The 20,872-nt window shown below is 39.9% G+C and overlaps 1 protein-coding gene and 1 long non-coding RNA gene across 2 annotated transcripts in view; one reads left to right on the top strand and one right to left on the bottom strand.

Annotated features, from left to right (window-relative positions):
* LOC126954721 (uncharacterized) overlaps positions 1 to 20,299 on the bottom strand; it is a 27,685-nt gene extending 7,386 nt beyond the window's left edge. Inside the window, exon 1 of the long non-coding RNA XR_007725695.1 lies at positions 20,218 to 20,299. This is a non-coding gene — a long non-coding RNA (uncharacterized LOC126954721). The remainder of the gene's footprint in view (positions 1 to 20,217) is intronic.
* The window catches only part of HERC6 (HECT and RLD domain containing E3 ubiquitin protein ligase family member 6), a 64,912-nt gene extending 44,040 nt beyond the window's left edge, over positions 1 to 20,872 (top strand). The window contains exons 14-23 of the mRNA XM_050790429.1: positions 969 to 1,082; positions 1,708 to 1,815; positions 5,693 to 5,863; positions 8,257 to 8,400; positions 13,463 to 13,629; positions 14,642 to 14,708; positions 15,439 to 15,509; positions 17,645 to 17,828; positions 17,919 to 18,021; positions 20,011 to 20,872. Coding sequence (XP_050646386.1) covers positions 969 to 1,082; positions 1,708 to 1,815; positions 5,693 to 5,863; positions 8,257 to 8,400; positions 13,463 to 13,629; positions 14,642 to 14,708; positions 15,439 to 15,509; positions 17,645 to 17,828; positions 17,919 to 18,021; positions 20,011 to 20,231 — 1,350 coding nt within the window. The 3' untranslated portion in view covers positions 20,232 to 20,872. The remainder of the gene's footprint in view (positions 1 to 968; positions 1,083 to 1,707; positions 1,816 to 5,692; positions 5,864 to 8,256; positions 8,401 to 13,462; positions 13,630 to 14,641; positions 14,709 to 15,438; positions 15,510 to 17,644; positions 17,829 to 17,918; positions 18,022 to 20,010) is intronic.

Raw genomic sequence — 20,872 nt, 5'->3', positions numbered from 1 at the left:
AACAGCCACAGGATTATTGAGATTTTCTATTTTTTTCTTGTATTGCTGGGTATTTCCCAGGATTTGTCTCTTTATCTAAGTTTTCAAATGTCCTATTTTTATCTTTTTAATCTCATCACAATCTGTAGTTTTGCCCCATTTTTCATTCTTGATACTGGTGGGTTTTTTTTGGTTTTTTTGTTTGTTTGTTTGTTTGTTTGAAAAGTCTTACTGGGAAATTGTTTTTTCTTTTTTAAAGAAGCAGTCTTTTCATTTGTTGATCTTGCTCCTGTATATTTGTTTTTTATTTCCTTAATTTATGTTCTTAAATTTCTTATTTCCCACCTTCTATCATTTGTATTAATTTTGTGTGATGGAGGCATATTTAGATCATTGATGCTTCCTCTAGGAAGCCTTCTTGAACCTCTTAAGTCTTTCCCCAATCAGAAACTGTATCCTAAATGCCTGGTAACTTGTTGTTTTTACCTACTAGACCACAGGTTGTCAACCTACACCGAAGGGCAGTCTCCTGTTTTTGCAAATACAGTTTTATGGGAATAGATCCACATTCATTTAAGAAAGGACATTTTAATCTAAAGATTTGTCCCATGCTTGACAAAATAATGTGTGCCAAGTTAGTATTTATTAATTAATGAACGAAGTGCTGAATTTGTTAAAAGTACCTTGGATTTTTATGGTGCTTTTATTCTCAAAATCTAGAAACTGTTTCCAGTAAATCTATGCCCTAAAAATTAGTTTACTAATCCACACTGTCAGCATCTTATCTTTGACATTTCTTCATGAAAATTAAGGAAATTATAGCTCAGAAAATGGAAACTTTATAGAACTCTACTTCATTACTGAAAAATGTTTTCAGTTTAGAGAGCTCTCTTCTTATCTGTATGACAGCCATACATATATATCTATATATCATAGATTAAATCACTTATTGATAGAAAATGAAATTCACAGGTCATATTCTCTTTAAGGTAAACAAAGCTAACTGTCGACTACCAGAAAATACTTTCAACATAAATGAACTCTCTGACTTATTAAACTTTTATACAGATAGAAGAAGACAGCTCTTTCGGGATAACCACATGGTAAGAATAACATTTTTACTTCTGAAAATGTTCATATTTTAAAGGAGGACACATTACTGTAGTATCTGTTAAGGTACTCCTTTGATAAATCAAGATTGAAATTTTTAAAATTACAATGATAAATTTGCTAAATTTGATGATCACTGAAAACCTAAATATATTTTAATCATAAAACAGATGCACTTTTTGAAATTTTGTTTCTAAGTAATTTGGATTCTTACAAACAGATTTCTGAGGCCAGGTGCAGTGGCTCACACCTGTAATCCCAGCACTCTGGGAGGCCAAGGTGAGCAGATTGCTTGAGCCCAGGAGTTTGAGACCAGCGTGGGCAACATGGTGAAACGCTGTCTCTATCGAAAAAATACAAATACGTGGTAGCACGTATCTGTACTCCCAGCTACTCAAGAGGCTGAGGTGGGAGGATCACTTGAGCCCAGAGAAAGAGGTTTTAGTGAGCCAAATTTATGCCCCTGCAGTCCAGCCTGGGTGACAGAGGAAGACTCTGTCTCAAAAAAACAAAGAACCACAAAAACCAGATTCCAAAAAAAAGGCAATAAGGTAAGGGAAGTAAGTTTTTTTTAATTGTTTTTAATTATCAAAACTATTATCTCTCTTTATTTTTTAGATACCTGCAGAAACCCCCAGTCCTGTTATTTTCAGTGATTTTCCATTTATCTTTAATTCGCTATCCAAAATAAAATTATTGCAAGCTGATTCATGTATAAAGATGTGGGTATGTATGTCTTCTTTTTTAGTGTGAAAAATTTCAAACATATATAAAAAAGAATATATTTCAAATATATCTTGGTGATGGGTATAATGAATCCCATCACCAAGATTCAGCAATTGTCAACATTTTGCCACACATTTATCTATCACTTTTTTTTCTTTTGTTGTTGTTACTGTTTTTGCTGAAGTATTTTGCAGCAAATTTCAGTTCCAATGTCTTTTCAGCTGCCCATAATTCAATGCATTATTTCTGGTTGTCTTACTCGTGTTCACTGTGAGATTCATGAGTGGTTCAAGTGGCAACCACTTGATTCTTTCATTGTTTCCCATTAACCTTTTATTTAATAATTTCATCAATTATTTTCATTAAGGTTTGTGGTATGGCAATACTTCTAATCTTATTCGTTCCAAAGTCATTTCCTGGAATTAGGTAAAAAAGAGCTTTTCCTTATCAGTCAGGGTACTTGGTTACTCTAAAATGGTTAAAGACCATTCACATAGGAAGGTAGAATAATTAATTCCTATCCCTTTATTATCAAATGTTACCAAATTACCCTCTATAGAGATTGCAAATGCCTCTTCCACATGCTGTTCTCAGCAACGCAGAGTATTATCAAGCTTTGTGATCTTTTCCATTTTGATGAGTTAATCATGATATTTCAGTTTGATTTTAATTTCTCATTGTTATTTAATGTTCTAGTCCTCACTTTCTTTATATAATATCTATTGTTTTCCTGCCGTGAACAACACTGACACTATCCAGTAAACTGTTCTTTTCTTCTCTCTTTCCTCTCCTCCTCTATCCAATTTTAATACTGTGTTCTTAAGTGCTAACCTTTGGATTAAAAATATCTCCTTAAGCTTCTTGGAGCTTGATTTATAAGCTCCAACTGATATTCTTTTATTCTTAAATAATGTCTATGAGTCAATCAATAAGTTTATATTGTTTTCTACTTACTTTCACCCTTCTGCTTCTTTTCAGGTAGTTGTGTTAGTCCCACATAAGATTTACATATTATTTGGTTTCTTTTATCACCATCAGCCTTAGTTCTCAGTTAAGTATATATAATATCATCCCCTTATTATGCTAAATTGTCCAAACTTTTTTTTTTTATTGCTGAGGCTTGTTTTCTAGGTCATTCCTCGTGAAAAGTTTATATCTATTCATCTATGATATTTATATTTTAAAGACTCATAGGAATCAGAACTTATACCCATTATTGACTTTTATTACTAATTCAAAGGATGCATCTGGGTGAAACATAAGAAGTCTGGGATAGAACATGCACAAGAGAAGCCATTTCAGTTATTCAGTCCCTTCTTATACCCCACTAATTACATGGCTTACATGATATTTTCCAATGTGCCATGTCCCATAAATCCATAAATTCCAGGTATATTAATAATAAGCAACCTAGACAGAAAAGGTATATCCTGCTAGTAGCATTCCACAGGTAAGGGCTGTCCCTCTAGTTACTATTATTATTATTATTATTTTGAGACAGAGTTTTGCTCTTGTTGCCCAGGCTGGAGTACAATGGTGCAATCTTGGCTTACCACAACCTCTGCCTCCCGGGTTCAAGCAATTCTCCTACCTCAGCCTCCCGAGTAGGTGGGATTATAGGCATGCGCCACCATGCCTGGCTGATTTTGTATTTTTAGTAGAGATGGGGTTTCTCCATGTTGGTCAGGTTGGTCTCGAACTCCCAACCTCAAGTGATCTGCCTGCCTTGGTCTCTCAAAGTGCTGGGATTACAGGCGTGAGTCACTGCACCTGGCTTATTATTATCATCATCTTGAGATGGAGTCTAGCTCTGTTGCCCAGGCTGGAGTGCAGTGGTACAATCTCTGCTCACTGTAACCTTCACCTCCCAGGTTCAAGTGATTCTGCTGCCTCAGTCTTCCAAGTAGCTGGGATTACAGGCACCTGCCACCACACCCAGATAATTTTTGTATTTTTAGTAGAGATGGAGTTTCACCATGTTGGTCAGGCTGGTCTCGAGCTCCTGACCTCAGGTGATCTGCCCACCTCAGTCTCCCAAAGTGCTGGGATTACAGGCGTGAGCCACCACACCCGGCCTAGTTACTATTATTAGTGTCTATTACCAGCATGTTTACAAATAGATTTGACCAGATCATCTCTTCTTTTATTTCTGAACCGTCTTTTATTTTCCTAACATCCCTGGTAAAGGGAGAAAATAGACCGTCTTTCCTTTCCAAACCTAACTTTCCCATCAGTTTCCCTTAAACAAGACCTTCCCTTTATGGTATTTTCTCCTATAGCCATGTTTCTCTCTTGGTCATTTGTCTATTCTGCTAGTGAGTAGTCGAGGGTTGAGTGGACAATGGACTCGGGCAGATTGCACATTATGAAAGACTAGGAAAGTCTGAGGACAAGAAAACTCTTACTTTTAGTTGTTATGAGTGAAGCTGGAAAGCGGACTTTATAATCTGCTCTCCAAAGGAGAGATAATGGATATAGTCAAAACTGCAAGCTCCAAACTGGATCACCAATTCAAATGTGTACATGTGAAAAGGTAAAACCAATATATAAAGAACCGGAGTAGAGAAGCTGGAAATTAAGCTAAGAGGCAGGTTTCCCATCCAGCTCTTGGTTATGTAAAAGAAGGTACAGACACCTCTCTCTGCTGTAGTCAGTGGAGGACACTGCTGGCCACAGACCCATGGAACTCAGACCCATGGAACATGTTGCTTAGTAGTCAGTATTGCTGGATGTCCCAGACCTGCAGACTCCTGCAGGGTCACAGGAGGTGATGACCCAACCAGAAAGAAACAGAGATGAAACCTGTTCCTTTTCCCTACAAATCTGGTGCTTAAAAAAAAATCTTAAAGAAAAACTAGAAGAATCTAGTAATAACAGACAAATTTCTTAGTATATAATGGTGGCAGATACTCAGGGCAGGGATTTCCCAACCCCAGGGCCATGTGCATACTTCTCTGAGGTGCTTGTAGAGAGTGAATGTGGGCAAACACACCCAGCCTAGGAACCTGGGGTAGGATAGCTGTTATCCACTGGTCTTGCTGTCACAATTTCAGGACAGGCCCTATAAGGGCTACATTGGTTTGAGTTCTAAATCCTCATTTATTGTCTTTGTGATGTAACTGAAGCCCTTGAGGAGTGTTGAAGGTCAAAGCAAGGATAGCAAGTCCAACACTAGATTTCTAATCTAGAGAAGTTCCAGAGATTAAAGTAGTGAGAGAATGTTGAGAATTCAGAAAAGCTAAAGAGAAGTACTTCAGAAAACCTAAAGAGAAGTACTTAGGGTGATCATAAAAGCTAAAAACAAGTACTATTCAGGGTGACCAGGAGTAATGTTAGATACAAAATGAGGGCACTTGTGGTATATTCTTAGAGAGTTCCCATGGATGGATCATAGTTACTGGAAAGAAGAGTGGATCTTCTCTGAGGAAGTCTGTCTTCTATCTTTTTCCTACAGCTCACATTATCCCTGAGCTCTTATACTGCCTTTATATTACTGAGGATTACAACGCTAATGCTCTGTGTCTTAAGACTGATGGTGGATGAATGTCTCAGCATGTTGAATACGAGTATGGCCTTTAAGGATGATGTTTACTATAATAAATAATCTGAGATAGCTTTTAATAACTTAGGTGTTCATCCATGCTGACTAATCTCCTGTACACAATTCCTAGGTAACCATAGTTTCTCAGGTCCTACAATCACTTCATCTTCCATAAGGCAGATATGTTGTCCATTTTCTTAAATAATTACAATGTGAGTGTTTACAGCAATGGCAGGATTAAGTATATACTACACAAAATGTTTACTGGAAGTATTAAACAATCCCTGGGATTCCTGAGGCAAAAGGAGAAGCCAACTAAAAAATTTATTTTTCCAGATGTCAGAAGAGAAAGCATACATGCTTAGGCATGAAACAATTCTGCAAAAAAAGGATGAATTTCCTCCATCACCCAGATTTATACTTAGAGTCAGACGAAGTCGCCTGGTTAAAGATGCTCTGCGTCAATTAAGTCAAGCTGAAGCCACTGACTTCTGCAAAGTATTAGTGGTACAGTAACAAGTCTCACTGAACACTTTTACTTCTGTGGGAGGGATGCATTCATATTATGTAATAAATGCTCTCTTAAAAGAGCCTGCATTTGCAGCTATGGTTATCAATCTTTTGGTTTCCAGAATTCCCCTCTTACCCTTCAGAGAATAGCAGTGGGATGCTTAATTGCACACTGGGCTATGAGTTAACTGTTACTGACGACTACAAAAATGCTGCATAATGAAACATCCCAAAACTTAATGGCTCAAAATGACAATAATTTATTTCACAGATCTTCAGTTCAGTGGAGGACCTGCTGGGCTAGGCCAAATTCATCTGGGTGGCTTTGCAAATTTTGTCTGAGATTGTGTACATGTCTGGGAGTTGGCTAGGGATTGGCTGACCTAGGCCTGGCTGGAGCAATTTAGCTCTGCTTCCTATGTCTTTCATTCTCCTCCTGGGGCGAGCAAGCATGTTCTTCCCACAGTAGTGCCAGAGGTGCAAGATAGCAAGACCAAACATTGCTTTAGTCAAAGCAGTCATAAAGCTGAACCTAAGTCAAAGGCTAGGGAAATATACACAGCCTCTTTAGTGGGAGGAACTGCAAAGTCATATGCAAAAGACATGGATCACGGAGGGGTGAAGAATTGGGGCTCTAATGCAATCAAACTGCTAGAGGAAGGGATACTTTTCCTACATGTTGGCTCTAGTTTCATCAGTTAAGACCTTCCACTATATGAGTTTCAATTCTAGTCATCCTTCCTTTTATCCTTTGTGGGTGCTTATAGGGTTTTTACTGTGTGGTACCTCAGCTTATTTGCCCTCTTGAGGCTACAGAATAATGACTAACTCTGTAGGTAAGAGCTGCAGTCTGTCCAGAAGGGAGTGGATTTTCTTGATGTCAGCCGTGAGAGGAAGAGTTGGGCTGTTAGAGAAAAAATTGGAACCTGGGAAGTGGGACTCAGATAAAAAGGGATTTTCCCAGCATGTGACTCCAATGGAAAATAAAAACTACTTTATAAACCAGGCTTTCTAGTTATATGTCTCCCTTCATACCTATTTTTCTTTAAATCTTAACTGTAAGGAAATCAGTAGAAAAGTATTCCCCTTATGGGAGATGACCAAGGGGTAAAAAAAAGTAAACTTCAAGCCAGATCAATTAAAAATACAGACTCTGAACAAGGGCAAGGTTGTCAGGGCCCATCATGAGTGAGTCCTAACTGTGGCATGGACAGGCTAGTATAAATGAGCAGAAATAGGAAAATCAGAAGTAGGCTTAATTTGTTATTGGGATATTCAGAAGGGAAAGTGGGGCAGGCCCTTAAACATGATGGTGTGTTGACTGAAGCAGCAGTAGACAGGATTTCCCAGGCAAAGAGAGTAGAGAGAGAACCAAAATCCAAGAAACAAAAATGAGTGGTGCTTATCATTAAAAGATAAAAGTAAATTACCGAAGAAAGGATGTAGAAAAGTAGTTAGAAACGTGGGGGAAAACCAAGATAGTACATAGCCATAAAGTCCAAAGGTAGAGAAAGCTTTTAAAAACAGGGACTGGGACCAGGTGTGGTGGCTCACACCTGTAATCCCAGCATTTTGGAGGGGCTGAGGTGGGTGGATTACCACCTGAGATCAGGAGTTCGAAACCAGCCTGCCCAACATGGCAAAACCCCGTCTCTACTAAAAATACAAAAACTAGCTGGGTGCAGTGGTAAGTGCCTGTAATAATCTCAGCTACTCGGGAGGCTGAGGCAGGAGAATGGCTTGAACCTGGGAGGCGGAGGTTGCAGTGAGCCGAGATCGTGCCATTGCACTCCAGCCTGGGCAGCAGAGTGAGACTCCATCTCAAAAAATAAATAAATAAATAATAAATAAAAAGAGGGACTGGTTAATGCTGATTTCTCATTTGAGAGCTATGGGCAATCTGCTCTGCTGGTTTCTGAAAAGGTCTCATGCCCAGGCATACTGGGATGGCTGTTTTGCAGAAGCCCAAATAAGAGTATAGACAGGAAAAAACAAATACCTGTTGACTGGAGCCAAGGCTGTGAAGTCTGAATGATGAGATGGACAACAAGATAGAATAATCAGGGAATTTAGGGGCGCAAGGGTTTGAAGCACATCAAAATTTGGTTTGAGATACTGGTCAATGCAACTGGTAAATGCTAACTCTCACTAGAGTCCCCCTTCACTTGGTCCATGTGGCAGTGTAAAGGATGCATACAACAATCTGAGAATAAATACATTCATGGCCTCCACTGCTCAGCAGCAAACTGAGGGAAGACAGATTGCAAGGAGGTAAGGGCTATGTGATTCTAGTAATTCTAGAGCCTGCGGAAATGGAGGTTTAAAACTTCCATAAAGTTCAAAACACTGTATTTTAAGTCAGGATCTGGGACTATGTTCTATTCCTTTAGGTTGAATTTATTGAAGAAATTCGTCCTGAGTCTGGAGGGGTTAGTTCAGAGTTCTTCCACTGTATGTTTGAAGAGATGACCAAGCCAGAATATGGAATGTTCATGTATCCTGAAATGGGTTCCTGCATGTGGTTTCCTGCCAAGGTAAGTCTTTTCTTTCTTTTCTTATGTTTTGTTTTCCCCAGAACAGAAAAGGCACCCCATATACTGCAACATTAAAACCATAGATAGTGGTGTAAAATTAGGTCATATAGAGCTTTGCTACTCTTATTTTGATAGTACTCGTATGGGTCACAGAGCAGCAGCTCTGGCATCACTTGGGAAGCTGTTAGAAAAGCGGAATCTGAGGCCCTACTCTACACCTACTGGATCAGAGCATGTAAAATTTTATAAGATCCTTGGGTGGGCCGGGTGCGGTGGCTCAAGCCTGTAATCCCAGCACTTTGGGAGGCCGAGACGGGCGGATCATGAGGTCAGGAGATCGAGACCATCCTGGCTAACATGGTGAAACCCCGTCTCTACTAAAAAAAAAAAATACAAAAAACTAGCCGGGCGAGGTGGCGGGCGCCTGTAGTCCCAGCTACTCGGGAGACTGAGGCAGGAGAATGGCGGGAACCCGGGAGGCGGAGCTTGCAGTGAGCTGAGATCCGGCCACTGCACTCCAGCCTGGGCGACAGAGTGAGACTCCGTCTCAAAAAAAAAAAAAAAAAAAAATCCTTGGGTGAAGCACATGCACATCACATTTTTAATGGTTTTAATAAATTATACTTGAGATATAATAAACTGCACATATTTAAGGTGTCTAGCTTGGCTCAGCCTGGTGGTTCACACCTGTAATTCCAGGATTTTGAGATGCTGAGGTGGAAGGATTGCTTGAGTGGCTGGGACTACAGGCGTATGTCACACCAGGCTAATTTTTGTATTTTTAGTAGAGACAGGGTTTTGCCATGTTGGCCAGGCTGGTCTCAAACTCCTGACCTCAAGTGATCCACCTGCCTTGGCCTCCCAAAGTGTTGGGATTACAGGCGTGAGCCACCATGCCCAGCTGAATCACCTTTTAAGAATGAAAAATTATCTCTAGGATTCTATCAGTCATTTCTGTCCTAATTTAAAATACTTGAGATTACTGCTTCTCAAAATTTAGGAAACAACCTACATATCCATCAGTATGACAGCAGGTAAACAAATTGTAGTACAGGCTGAGCATCCTGTAATCTGAAAATCCACAGTCTGAAATGCTCTAAAATCAAAAACTTTTTGAGTGCCAACATGATGCCACAAGTGGGAAATTCCACTCATAAGTATTTAATGCAAACTTTGTTTCATGCACAAAATTTTTTTTTTTTTTTTTTTTTTTTTTGAGACGGAGTCTTGCTCTGTCGCCCAGGCTGGAGCGCAGTGACCAGATCTCGGCTCACTGCAAGCTCCGCCTCCCAGGTTCCCGCCATTCTCCTGCCTCAGCCTCCCGAGTAGCTGGGACTACAGGCGCCCGCCACCTCGCCCGGCTAGTTTTTTGTATTTTTTAGTAGAGACGGGGTTTCACCGTGTTAGCCAGGATGGTCTCGATCTCCTGACCTCGTGATCCACCCGTCTCGGCCTCCCAAAGTGCTGGGATTACAGGCTTGAGCCACCGCGCCCGGCCTCATGCACAAAATTATTTAAAATATTGTTTGAAATTAACTTCAGGCTATGTGTATAAGGTGTATATGAACTATTAATATAAATGAATTTTGTGTTTAGACTTGGGTCCTATCCCCAAGATATCTCATTGTGTTTATGCAAATGTTCCAAATCTGAAAAACTCTGAGATCTGAAACACTGCTGGTCCCAAGCATTTTGCGTAACAGATACTGAGCAGAATCTCGGTATCCCTTTTTCGAGACTCCAGCTCAAAAAAAAAAAAAAAAAGGAAAAACAAAAACAGGTGATTCATGGCCAGGTGCGGTGGCTCACGCCTGTAATACCAGCACTTTGGGAGGCCAAGGTGGGAGGATTACTTGAGGTCAGGAATTTGAGACCAGCCTGGCCAACCTGGCAAAACACTATCTCTACTAAAAATACAAAAATTAGCCAGGTGTGGTGGTGCACGCCTGTAATCCGAGCCACTTGGGAGGCTGAGGCAGGAGAATCGCTTGAACCTGAGAGGCAGAGGTTGCAGTGAGCTGAGATTGCACCACAGCACTCCAGTCTGGGTGACAGAGTGATACTCTGTTTCAAAATAAAAGGGGCGTAAAAAGGAAAAAAGAAAAATAATGATTCATGTCTGCGATTATTATATTTTGTAGAGGCCCTTAAAGTATAAACATTTCTTTCTCAAAGTAACAAAAAAATCGAGGCAGGCGGATCACCAGGTCAGGAAATCGAAACCATCCTGGATAACACAGTGAAACCCTATCTCTACTAAAAATACAAAAAATTAGCCAGGTGCAGTGGCATGAACCTGTAGTCCCAGCTGCTGGGGAGGCTGAGGCAGGAGAATCGCTCGAACCTGGGAGGCAGAGGTTGCAGTGAGCCAAGATCACGCCACTGCCCTCCAGCCTGGGTGACAGAGTGACTCCATCTCAAAAAAAAAAAAAAGTAACAAAAAAAATTGTCTTCATTTCTGTATTAGTAACACAGATCATTTAATCTGTGTATGAAATTGTAATTTCATACACTATTTTAAATAATTTTGTGCATGAAACAAAGTTCGTATTAAATACTTATGAGTGGAATTTCCCACTTGTGGCATCATGTTGGCACTCAAAGTTTCTGATTTTAGAGCATTTCAGATTTTGGATTTTCAGATTAAAGTTCTAAAAAGAATCACATGTTGAGCTTCTATTGTGTTATGGTCTGAATGCCCCCACCCCCTGAAATTCATGTTAAAACTTAATCCCCAGTGTGGTAGTCTTGAAAAGGGGTCTTTTAGAGGCACTTGGGTCATGAGAGTTCTGCCTTCATGAATAGATTAATCCACTCATGGATTAATGAGTTAATGGATTAATGGGTTATCATGGGAGTGGAGGAGTAGAACTGGTGGCTTTGTAAGAAGGGGAAGAGAGACCTGAGCTGGTACACTCAGCCCCCTCCCCATGTGATGCTCTGTGCAGCCTCAGGACTCTGCAGAGTTCTCATCAGCAAGAAGGCCCTCACCAGATACAACCACTCAGTCCTGGACTTCTCAGCCTCTCCAAGGAATGTATTCCTTCTCTAAGAAATACATTCCTTTTCTTTGTAAATTACCCAGTTTCAGATATTCTGTTATAAGCAACAGAAAATGGACTAAGGCATATTTATTAGTCCCCTTTCCCATAAACTTACAAATTGTTCTTCCAAATGGCAGAAAGGACAGGCAGGAGGAGGAGAAAGATGAATACATGTGAGAAAACACTGAAAGGTGTTTTGTATCTTTTTGAGAACAAATGGACCCTCTAAAATATAGGAATGGCTGAGGTGTGCCAATAGTACGATTTTTTATTGGTCAGTCAGCAAGCATTTATTTCATGTTTCTTGAGGTTCCTACATTGTATTAAATATTGTGGGATATTCAAATTATTACATGACACAATCCTTTTCCTCCTGAAACTCTATAGATGTAGTTATAGCAATAGGATCAACACACCAGAAACTTTACCAATTGGCTCTAAATTATAGATTGCTGACTTAATATGTAATAGTTTTTGAGAAGCATGACAGGATGGGGAAGGAAGCACTGATGTGGGATCAGAAGCCTAGAGTTCTAATCTTCAGTGATGGTGGGTGTGTCATTTAGCGTCCCTGAGATTTCTGTTTCCTCACCTAGAAAACGGACATCATAATTTCTGCTCTGCCTGCTTTGCAGGGCTGTTGTGAAAACAAAACAAAATAAGGTATCTGAAAGTACCATGAAAGCTTTAGGGCACTATACAAACTTAAGGTGTTCTTGGTTAGGAGAGAAAGAAATCAAGAGGGGACTGAAGTGATTGCATTTTAAAGTATAATGGAGAGGCGAAGGCCTGAGGTCGAAGGTGAAGGAATGGGATGAAATGAACCAAAGAGACACAAGTTGGGGACGGAGAGGAGGAAAATAAACCTTACGCCAACCTTATGAGGTACAGATGAAGAAACTGAGGCCTAGAGAGATTACATAAATCAGCCAAGGACAGAAAACTAGTAAGTGATCGAGCCAGGATATGAGTTCAGGATTGTCTGACTCCAGAGCTCTTACTCTTAAGCATTATGCTGTACTGCTGGATAAAAAACAGAGACAAAAAAAAAAAAAAAAAAAAAAAAAAAAAAACCCTGATTTGTGTATGGCTCAGTGAAGAGATGAAATAAACTATAACCAAGGGACATAATACAAATTATGGGAAAGAAGACTGATTAGGTTTCGGGGGGCCCCTTTGTCGATTACTTGTACTTAGAACTTACTTTCAAAATTTAAATGTAATTTTAGAATTTATCCTCACAATTGCTCAAATAAATAAATATGGCAACTAGACTGCACCACAGAATATTATGCAAGTGGCCCAAAGTCATGCACCCACTAATAGTAAGGTTGGCATTGGAACTGAATCCTAAAATTTTCAGGCTGTTGATCTACTGTGCTGCGATGATGGCCTGGATAGATGGAGCCAGTGTTTCCTCTCACCCAGGACTACAAAGTGCAGACAAGACATGCCAACTTCACCAGGCCTCTTTCCTTCTTCCCCTTCTTTCTTCCACCTGCCTTCTTGGTCCCTAGCATCAGTCACCTTCCCTGACCCATATGCTCATCCCTCTAAGCACACCCAAGTTGTGGGGCTGCATTGCCGAAGGGGCTGCCACTCATGCGAGGCTCATCTAATATGCCTGGTGACCAATAAATGTATAAAGTGCACCCTTCCTTTCTCAGCGTCATTATTCTACGTGAGTCTGAAGGGAAAGACTATAAAATTAAATTGTGAAAACCTTATTATATAAAGCTGTCTGAGCGTATTTTTTCACATTCCAAATATGCTGTTAGTAACAACGAATTCATTTATTTAATGTTCTGAACTGTCAATTTGTATTCAAAATTATGGAAGAAATTTAAGTTGTGTTATAATCTGTAGAAGAACTTCACGTTTTTACTTTCCTGAAGCCCATTTTGTTTTTAATTTTTGACTTTTAGAAAAGGGAACCACATTTTTTTTTACTAATCTACTTATCCCTTTGTATTACTAATTATTTCTAATACCTTAGGGATTTTTTTCTTCTCTTCTAGCCTAAACTTGAGAAAAAAAGATATTTCCTCTTTGGAATGCTGTGTGGACTCTCCTTATTCAATTTAAATGTTGCTAACCTTCCTTTCCCACTGGCTCTGTATAAAAAACTTCTGGACCAAAAGCCATCATTGGAAGATTTAAAAGAACTCAGTCCTCGGTTGGGGAAGTAAGTAAATACAACCTTTTTTTCAGGACTATATGTAGGAAGTCTCAGTTGTTTAGGCATAAATAATCTTACACACAGAGAGACAGATACGGTCTTCAATTTCAATAATGTATGCTCTTGAGAGGAATTTGAATTTCAGCATGATTTATAACTGAGTAAACCTTCAAAATGGAGGAAAGCTGAATGTTCCTCTAATTATTAACTAGCAGAAGAAACAAGAGTTCTGACCTGGTCTCTTGACTTTATCCAGGTGGAAACATTTGCTTCAGAGAGCACAATATATACATGCATCATCACACATATAAATATTTATGACTATACAAGGGTGTGTGTGTATGTGTGTAAGTCTAATAAAAAAACTGAAAATATGCTCACCCTAACTAGTAATTGAGGGAATAAATAAAAATGAGATGTCATTTTTCTACTTACAGATTGACATTTGTTAAAAAGTTTTTCTTACAGTGTTGGCAAAAAACTGGGGGAAAGGACTCTCTCTTCTTGTGTACTGTTAGTGGAAGAATATATTAGCTAGATGCGTGCTAGAGCAGGGTTTCTCAGCTTTGGCAATACTGACCTTTTGGCCTGTTTAATTCTTTGTTGTGGGAGACTGTCCTGGGCATTGTGGGATGTTTAGCAGCATTTGGGGTCACACCCACTGGATGCCAGTAGTAACCTTCCCTCCAAGTGTGACAACCAAAGATGTCTCTGGACTTTGCTGAATGATCACTAGGGTACAAAGTCATCCCTGGTTCAGAATCACTGTCTAGAGGAAACACCTCATTTTTGTAATTTCCATGAAGATGTAGCAGTGTCTATGTGGTAACAATGGTCCAACAAATCAAACTGTAAATAGAGGTAAACTCTAGGGAAAGGGAGTGAGAAGATGGAGGATAGGAATTTTATATTATATTTTATACATTTCTATATTGTTCACAATTTTTTCCATTGAAAATTACTTGTGAAACTTTATAAGATCAATAAATACAATTTTTAAAACCAAAATCTTCATTAGGAGTTTGCAAGAAGTTCTAAATGATGATGCTGATGACATTGGAGATGTGCTCTGCATACGCTTTTCTGTGAGTACTAATGAAAGTCAGATTATAGTTTAGCTTTAATCTGTTTCTAAAAAATAATCTTTATTATAGTATCTTAAATTTGGGATCCCTTTTTCTTTATTGAGGCAGAGTCTCACTCTGTCACCCAGGCTGGAGTGCAATGGCGTGATCTTGGCTCACTGCAATCTCTGCCTCCTGGGTTCAAGTGATTCTCCTGCCTCAGCCTCCTGAGTAGCTGGGACTATGGGCATGTGACACCATGCCTGGCTAATTTTTGCATTCTTTGTAGAGACGGGTTTTTGCTATGTTGGCCAGGCTGGTCTCTAACTCCTGGCCTCAAGTGATCCACCTGTCTCAGCCTCCCAAAGTGCTAGGATTACAGGGATGAGCCATTGTGCCTGGCCCCTGGGATCCCTTTTTTAAAAGAGATTTCTGTACTGCAAGACTTTCCCCTTATCTTCTTCTCATGTCTATATACTCTCAAATAAAGTGAAGCTATGGTGATTATTCAACTAGTGTAAATAATGTAACAACTAAACGATAATTTAGGCATGAAAGCAATGTATACCATGTACTAGGTAGGCTTTTTTGCTTTCCATGTATTTAAAAGGTTGAACTACATAAAAAATTATTTAGCTCCAAGTTATTTTCAATTATATAGGGGAAAATGTATTGGCAATAATGATATTATGGGTGGTTGATTATTCAGACTTACTTTGATATTTGGTACCTGAATACATTTTGGTTACAGATACATTGGGACCAAAATGATGTTGACTTAATTCCAAATGGGATCTCTATACCTGTGGACCAAACCAACAAGTAAGTTTTGACAGCTAGAATATCTGTTTTGAATATACTGTACATAAAATGTTGTATCACTATTCTTTAAAAATGTATTTTTAAATATGGTTCACGCCTGTAATACCAGCAATTTGGGAGGCTGAGGCAGGTGGCTCACTTGAGGCCAGGAGTTCAAGACCAGCCTGGCCAACATGGCGAAACCCCATCTCTACTACAAAAATTAGCCAGGTGTGGTGGCACATGCCTGTAGTCCCAGCTACTCAGGAGGCTGAGGATTGCTTGAACCCAGGAAGTGGAGGTTGCAGTGAGCCGGGATTGCTCACTGGGCAACAGAGTGAGACTCTGTCTCAAAAAAAAAAAAAAAAAACCCAAAGTATTTTAGCTTCTCAGATGATTGTTTTAGCTCCTAATCTTTTAGAAAAAAAGAATCTTTTAAGATAAAAGAAAAGGAGAAAGAATTTAGGGTTCAATATTTCCTTTGCAGCTCTTTTTACTATTTATTCATTTAACAAATATTTTTGAGCCCCTATTTTGTACCAGACTCTATTCTAGGTGCTGGAGATACAGTAGTCAAAAAGACAGACAAAATTTGGAGCTTAAATTCCAGTGGGACAGAAAGATAATATACAAATGAATCATTATTATTTTTAATAGAGATGGAGTCTTGCCATGCTGCCCAGGCTGGTCTCAAATTCCTGAGCTGAGGCAGTCCTCACATCTCAGCCTCCCAAAGTACTGGGATTACAAGGGTAAGCCACCGCACCTGGCCACAAATGAATTATTATGTAATATAATATCAGATAAGGATGAGCACTCTGAAGAAAATTAAAACCCATTAAGAAACTAGGGAGTTCCAGGTGGTATGCTGGAGCTCACTAGTACCAGCTTGTGAGAGCTGACTGTTAAATTTTCAAAAATGTTAAGAGTTTATTATCAAAGTATTAGTAGCTGAAAATCAGCCATGGTGGGAATATTTACACCACAGAAATTGGCCAATGCTGCAAATGTGTGTCCCCTCCCCTCCCCCTCCTTTTCAGAGAGCTGGTTGTTAGACATTTACCAGCACACCACTGGTTACAGGGGAAGGCAGACAAGAGTTGATTTAGATAGGCTAGTCCACAAAGGCTGCCCAAAGTGTGGGAGACAATCATGTCTCTGATGGAAATGCCTCCAGTAGCAACCCTGCCATCAGGAAATTAATCATTTAGTAGAAATTACATCCTGTAGTATAAGACAGACCTTGCAGGAATAATTTTCACAAAGTGACATGTGTTGTGAGAGGGGACAAGCAGAGGAACAGAAGGATTAACCCTGAAAAAGTCTTACTTATATTGAAATCTAATGGATGGTAGAAGTTATCAGGTAAAGAAGAAATGCTGCATTCTGTGGCCTAACTACAAAAGAGAGACAACAAGACCTATGAACTAAAGGTCAGTATGGCCAGAGATGAAAATGGAAGTGGGAGCCGGGCACCATGGTGCACACTTGTAGTCTCACCTACTCAGGAGACTGTGGCAGGATCGCTTGAGGCCAGGAGTCCAAGTCCAGCCTGGGCAACATAGGGAAACCCCATCTCTTAAGAAAGAGAGAGAGAGAGAGAGGGGGAGAGAGGAAGAGAGAAAGAAAGAAGGAAAGAAGGAAAGACAGAGAACGAGAGAAGGAAGGAAGGGAGGGAGGGAGGAAGGAAGGAGAAAGAAAGAGAAAAAAAGAAAGAGAAAGAAAGAAAATGGAAGTAGGAAGAGGCTGCTTGCTGAGACTGGCAAGGTCATATCATTGAGGGAGGAGGTGGGGTTGGGAAGGCCTGTTGATCCCTGCTAAGGAGGTTTGGAATTTACCCCAAGGGTAATGGGAAGCCTTTGATAGACTTTAAGCAAGAGAATGACATATTCAGATTCATGTTTTAAAAATATCCTACCGACTGCAGTGAGGAAAGTGAGCCAAATAGTTTTAAACCTTCTGATTATATTTTCTAAATTTCTTTCTTCTAGCTGACCAGGTTTTGGTCACAACACAACATTCTTGTGCTATGTAGAAGTAATTGACTTTTCCTTCTCAATAGAAATAGTAAAAAGAACAAAGCATAGAATCTTTTAATCATTGGCCTCTTCCTTCCTTTCCTTCCTTTTCTTTTTTTTTTTTTTTCTTCCCTCAAGGAAAGACTATGTTTCTAAGTATATTGATTACATTTTCAACGTCTCTGTAAAAGCAGTTTATGAGGAATTTCAGAGAGGATTTTATAGAGTCTGTGAGAAGGAGATACTTAGACATTTCTACCCCGAGGAACTAATGACAGCAATCATTGGAAATACTGATTATGACTGGAAACAATTTGAACAGGTAGGTGATACCTAAAGTGCCCCAATTTTTCCGAACAACTTCTATGTGTTCCACCCCACTCAAATCATTTTTCTCCCTCTTTCTCTCAAGAATTCAAAGTATGAGCAAGGATACCAAAAATCACATCCTACTATACGGTTGTTTTGGAAGGCTTTCCACAAACTAACCTTGGATGAAAAGAAAAAATTCCTCTGTAAGTACTGTGGTAATAGATGGACACATAATTATATATCTTTTTAAAAGGTACAATCTTGTTTAGAATGAAGCCATTGAAGTGGCCTTACTGTCTGGGGTGACACCCAAGGTTCTTTGTCTCACAGCCATGGAGATCAAGGACAGGGACACACACAAAGGGTAAGGTATAGAGCAGAAACTTAGTAAGAGACAAAAAAAGAGAATACCCCTCTGCTACAGAGAGGGGTCCCAGAAAAATGAGTTGCTGATCTGTGGTGAAATGCAGGATTTTTTATAGATGAGCTAGTGAGGAGGACATACATAGGGCATGAAAAAATGAGTTAGGACCAGGTGTACCATCGCATAGGTCACGAATCTCTAGCAGCCCCTACCCCAATCTTTGATTATACAGGTGGGTAGCTACTCCATGGTGCTTATTTCTTTCTTACTGTGCATGTGCTAAAAAAGAGGGGAGGTGGAACCCCCATGGTGGACATGCCTGGCCCCAGGTTGCCCTTTCTATTGGTGGAGCTGCTGGCATTCCCCCGTACTAGCTTCCAGCCTTCTTATCTATGTTTGCAGCCCAATATTCCAGGCTGCTCTTTATTAGAAAAGAAGTGATTTCTTGGACTGCTTTTTGTTAGAAGGGAAGTTCTACTGAGGACTCTTTTGCCCTCACTATCTGCCTAAAATAATTTTCTATCTCTGTATCACCATTCTTGCTGGTGGATCACATGTGTTAGTGGCAGAGCAAGGATGAGAACCCAGGCTCCCTACCTTCTAGACCAGCATTCTTTCTCTTACTCAAGGCTGTTTCTTTTTTTTTTTTAAATAGAGATTTGCTATTTTACTACTTTTTCTACACTGACTTTTTCTGCACCCTCTTTCCTCACTTCAGCTGGCTCCTAAGCCTTTTATCTCATGTTCCTATCTTCATCTAATTATCTAAGTCCTATGATGTTCGAATGATGCAAATAATCTGTTTTATAGTAATATATCATTTAGAAATAATAATAGCAACAACAACTGATGATAATAGTAGCAGCAGCAGCAGCAGCATTTACTGTGTGCTTATTCTGTGCCATGCACTATGCTGACTGCTTTGTATTTATTACCTACCTTTTTCCTAATAGCAACCCTATGAGGTACGTACTATTCTTTTTTCCCATTTCAGACATGAGGAAAACGAGGTTTGGAGCATTTAGTAGATTGCCCATGTTCAGACAGCTGGTAAGTATGGGAACCAGAATAGAATCCATCAGGCTGACTCCAAATCTCAGGCTCTTGAGCACTAAGCTCTGTGGCCTCATGGTACAAGAACTTCTCTTGGTGGGAACCCTAAGGTTTCTCTAGGGCAGACTTAATGACATCTCTCACCATCTCATCCCATTCATCAGCTCTTCCTGAGTTACACATCTTTCTTCTTGATATTTTTGTTGCTACTAAGGATGTTGGAGGACAATTCCAACTTGTCCACATATCCAACCTATTTCTCTATAAGCCCAAGCTGCCTTTCTAATCTTCTCTCTTAATGGGAAACTTTTGGTTCAGCCCAGTGGTTCAGCTGTCTGTACATCTCATGAGTTCACTTCTTCCCACCTCTGGCTTCTTCCTGAGTTTTGTCCCCTGCCTTGAAAGCTCACCCAAATCCTGTCTTGAGAAATAGCCTGGTGTGACCTCTGTGAAGTCCCTCTGACCACCCAGCCTGGTGTCTGACTCCGTGTTGAATCCTTTAAGCTCCTAACCTCATTCTTCCTAGATGAGCTGAATAAACTTCCTTCTTGCTACTGTCTTTTCATGCATACAATTTTCCCCCAACTACACCATGAACTCATTGAGGACAAAGACCAATTGTCATGATTTTTCTACACTCAATATGGCCGAGGACAGTTCTCTCTGCCTAAGGACCTTCGATAAATACTTACTGAATGAAGTGATTAATTTCTTCCTTTTCATTATGTTTTATTCTTCCTATGAAATATCTTAACCAAATTTTATTCTTTTCTAGTGTTTCTTACAGGACGTGATAGGCTGCACGCAAGAGGCATACAGAAAATGGAAATAGTATTTCGCTGTCCTGAAACTTTCAGTGAAAGAGATCACCCAACATCAATAACATGTCATCATATTCTCTACCTCCCTAAGTATTCTACAATGGAAAGAATGGAGGAAGCACTTCAAGTAGCCATCAACAACAACAGAGGATTTGTCTCACCCATGCTCACGTAGTCATAATCACCTCTGAGAGACTCAGGGTGGGCTTTCTCACGCTTGGATCCTTCTGTTCTTCCTTACACCTAAATAATACAAGAGGTTAATGAATAGTGGTTAGAAGTAGTTGAGGGAGAGGTTGGGGGAATGGGGAGATGATGATGATGGTCAAAGGGCACAAAATCTCACACAAGACTGAGGCAGGAGAATACAGTCCAGAGATAGGGATCTAAGGATGACTTGGACATACTCCCTGGCACAGAAGAATCTGAACACTGGCCTATGATTGGTCCATTCCAGGACCTTCATTTGCATAAGGCATTAAACCACATCAGTCTCTGATTGGCCATGGGCCAAATCTGCACTCCAGCCAATGATTGGTTCATTCCAGGACATTCATTTGCATAAGGAGTCAAACCACACCAGTCTTGGATTGGCCGTAAACCAATTCACCTCAGCCTCTAATTGGCTGTGAGCCAGTCTTTCATTTACATAGGGTGTAACCATCAAGAAACCTCTACAGGGTACTTAAGCCCCAGAAGATTTTGCTACTAGGGCTCTTGAGCCACTTGCTCGAGCCCACTCCCACCCTGTGTAATGTACTTTCACTTTTGCTCCTTCACTGCCTTGTGCTCCAATAAATCCATTCCTTCACCACC

This window comes from Macaca thibetana, chromosome 5 (genome assembly GCF_024542745.1).
Source record: "Macaca thibetana thibetana isolate TM-01 chromosome 5, ASM2454274v1, whole genome shotgun sequence".
Lineage (NCBI taxonomy): Eukaryota > Metazoa > Chordata > Mammalia > Primates > Cercopithecidae > Macaca > Macaca thibetana.
The sequence above is the reverse complement of the archived record's forward strand: the minus strand, read 5'-3'. Positions and strand labels throughout refer to the sequence as shown.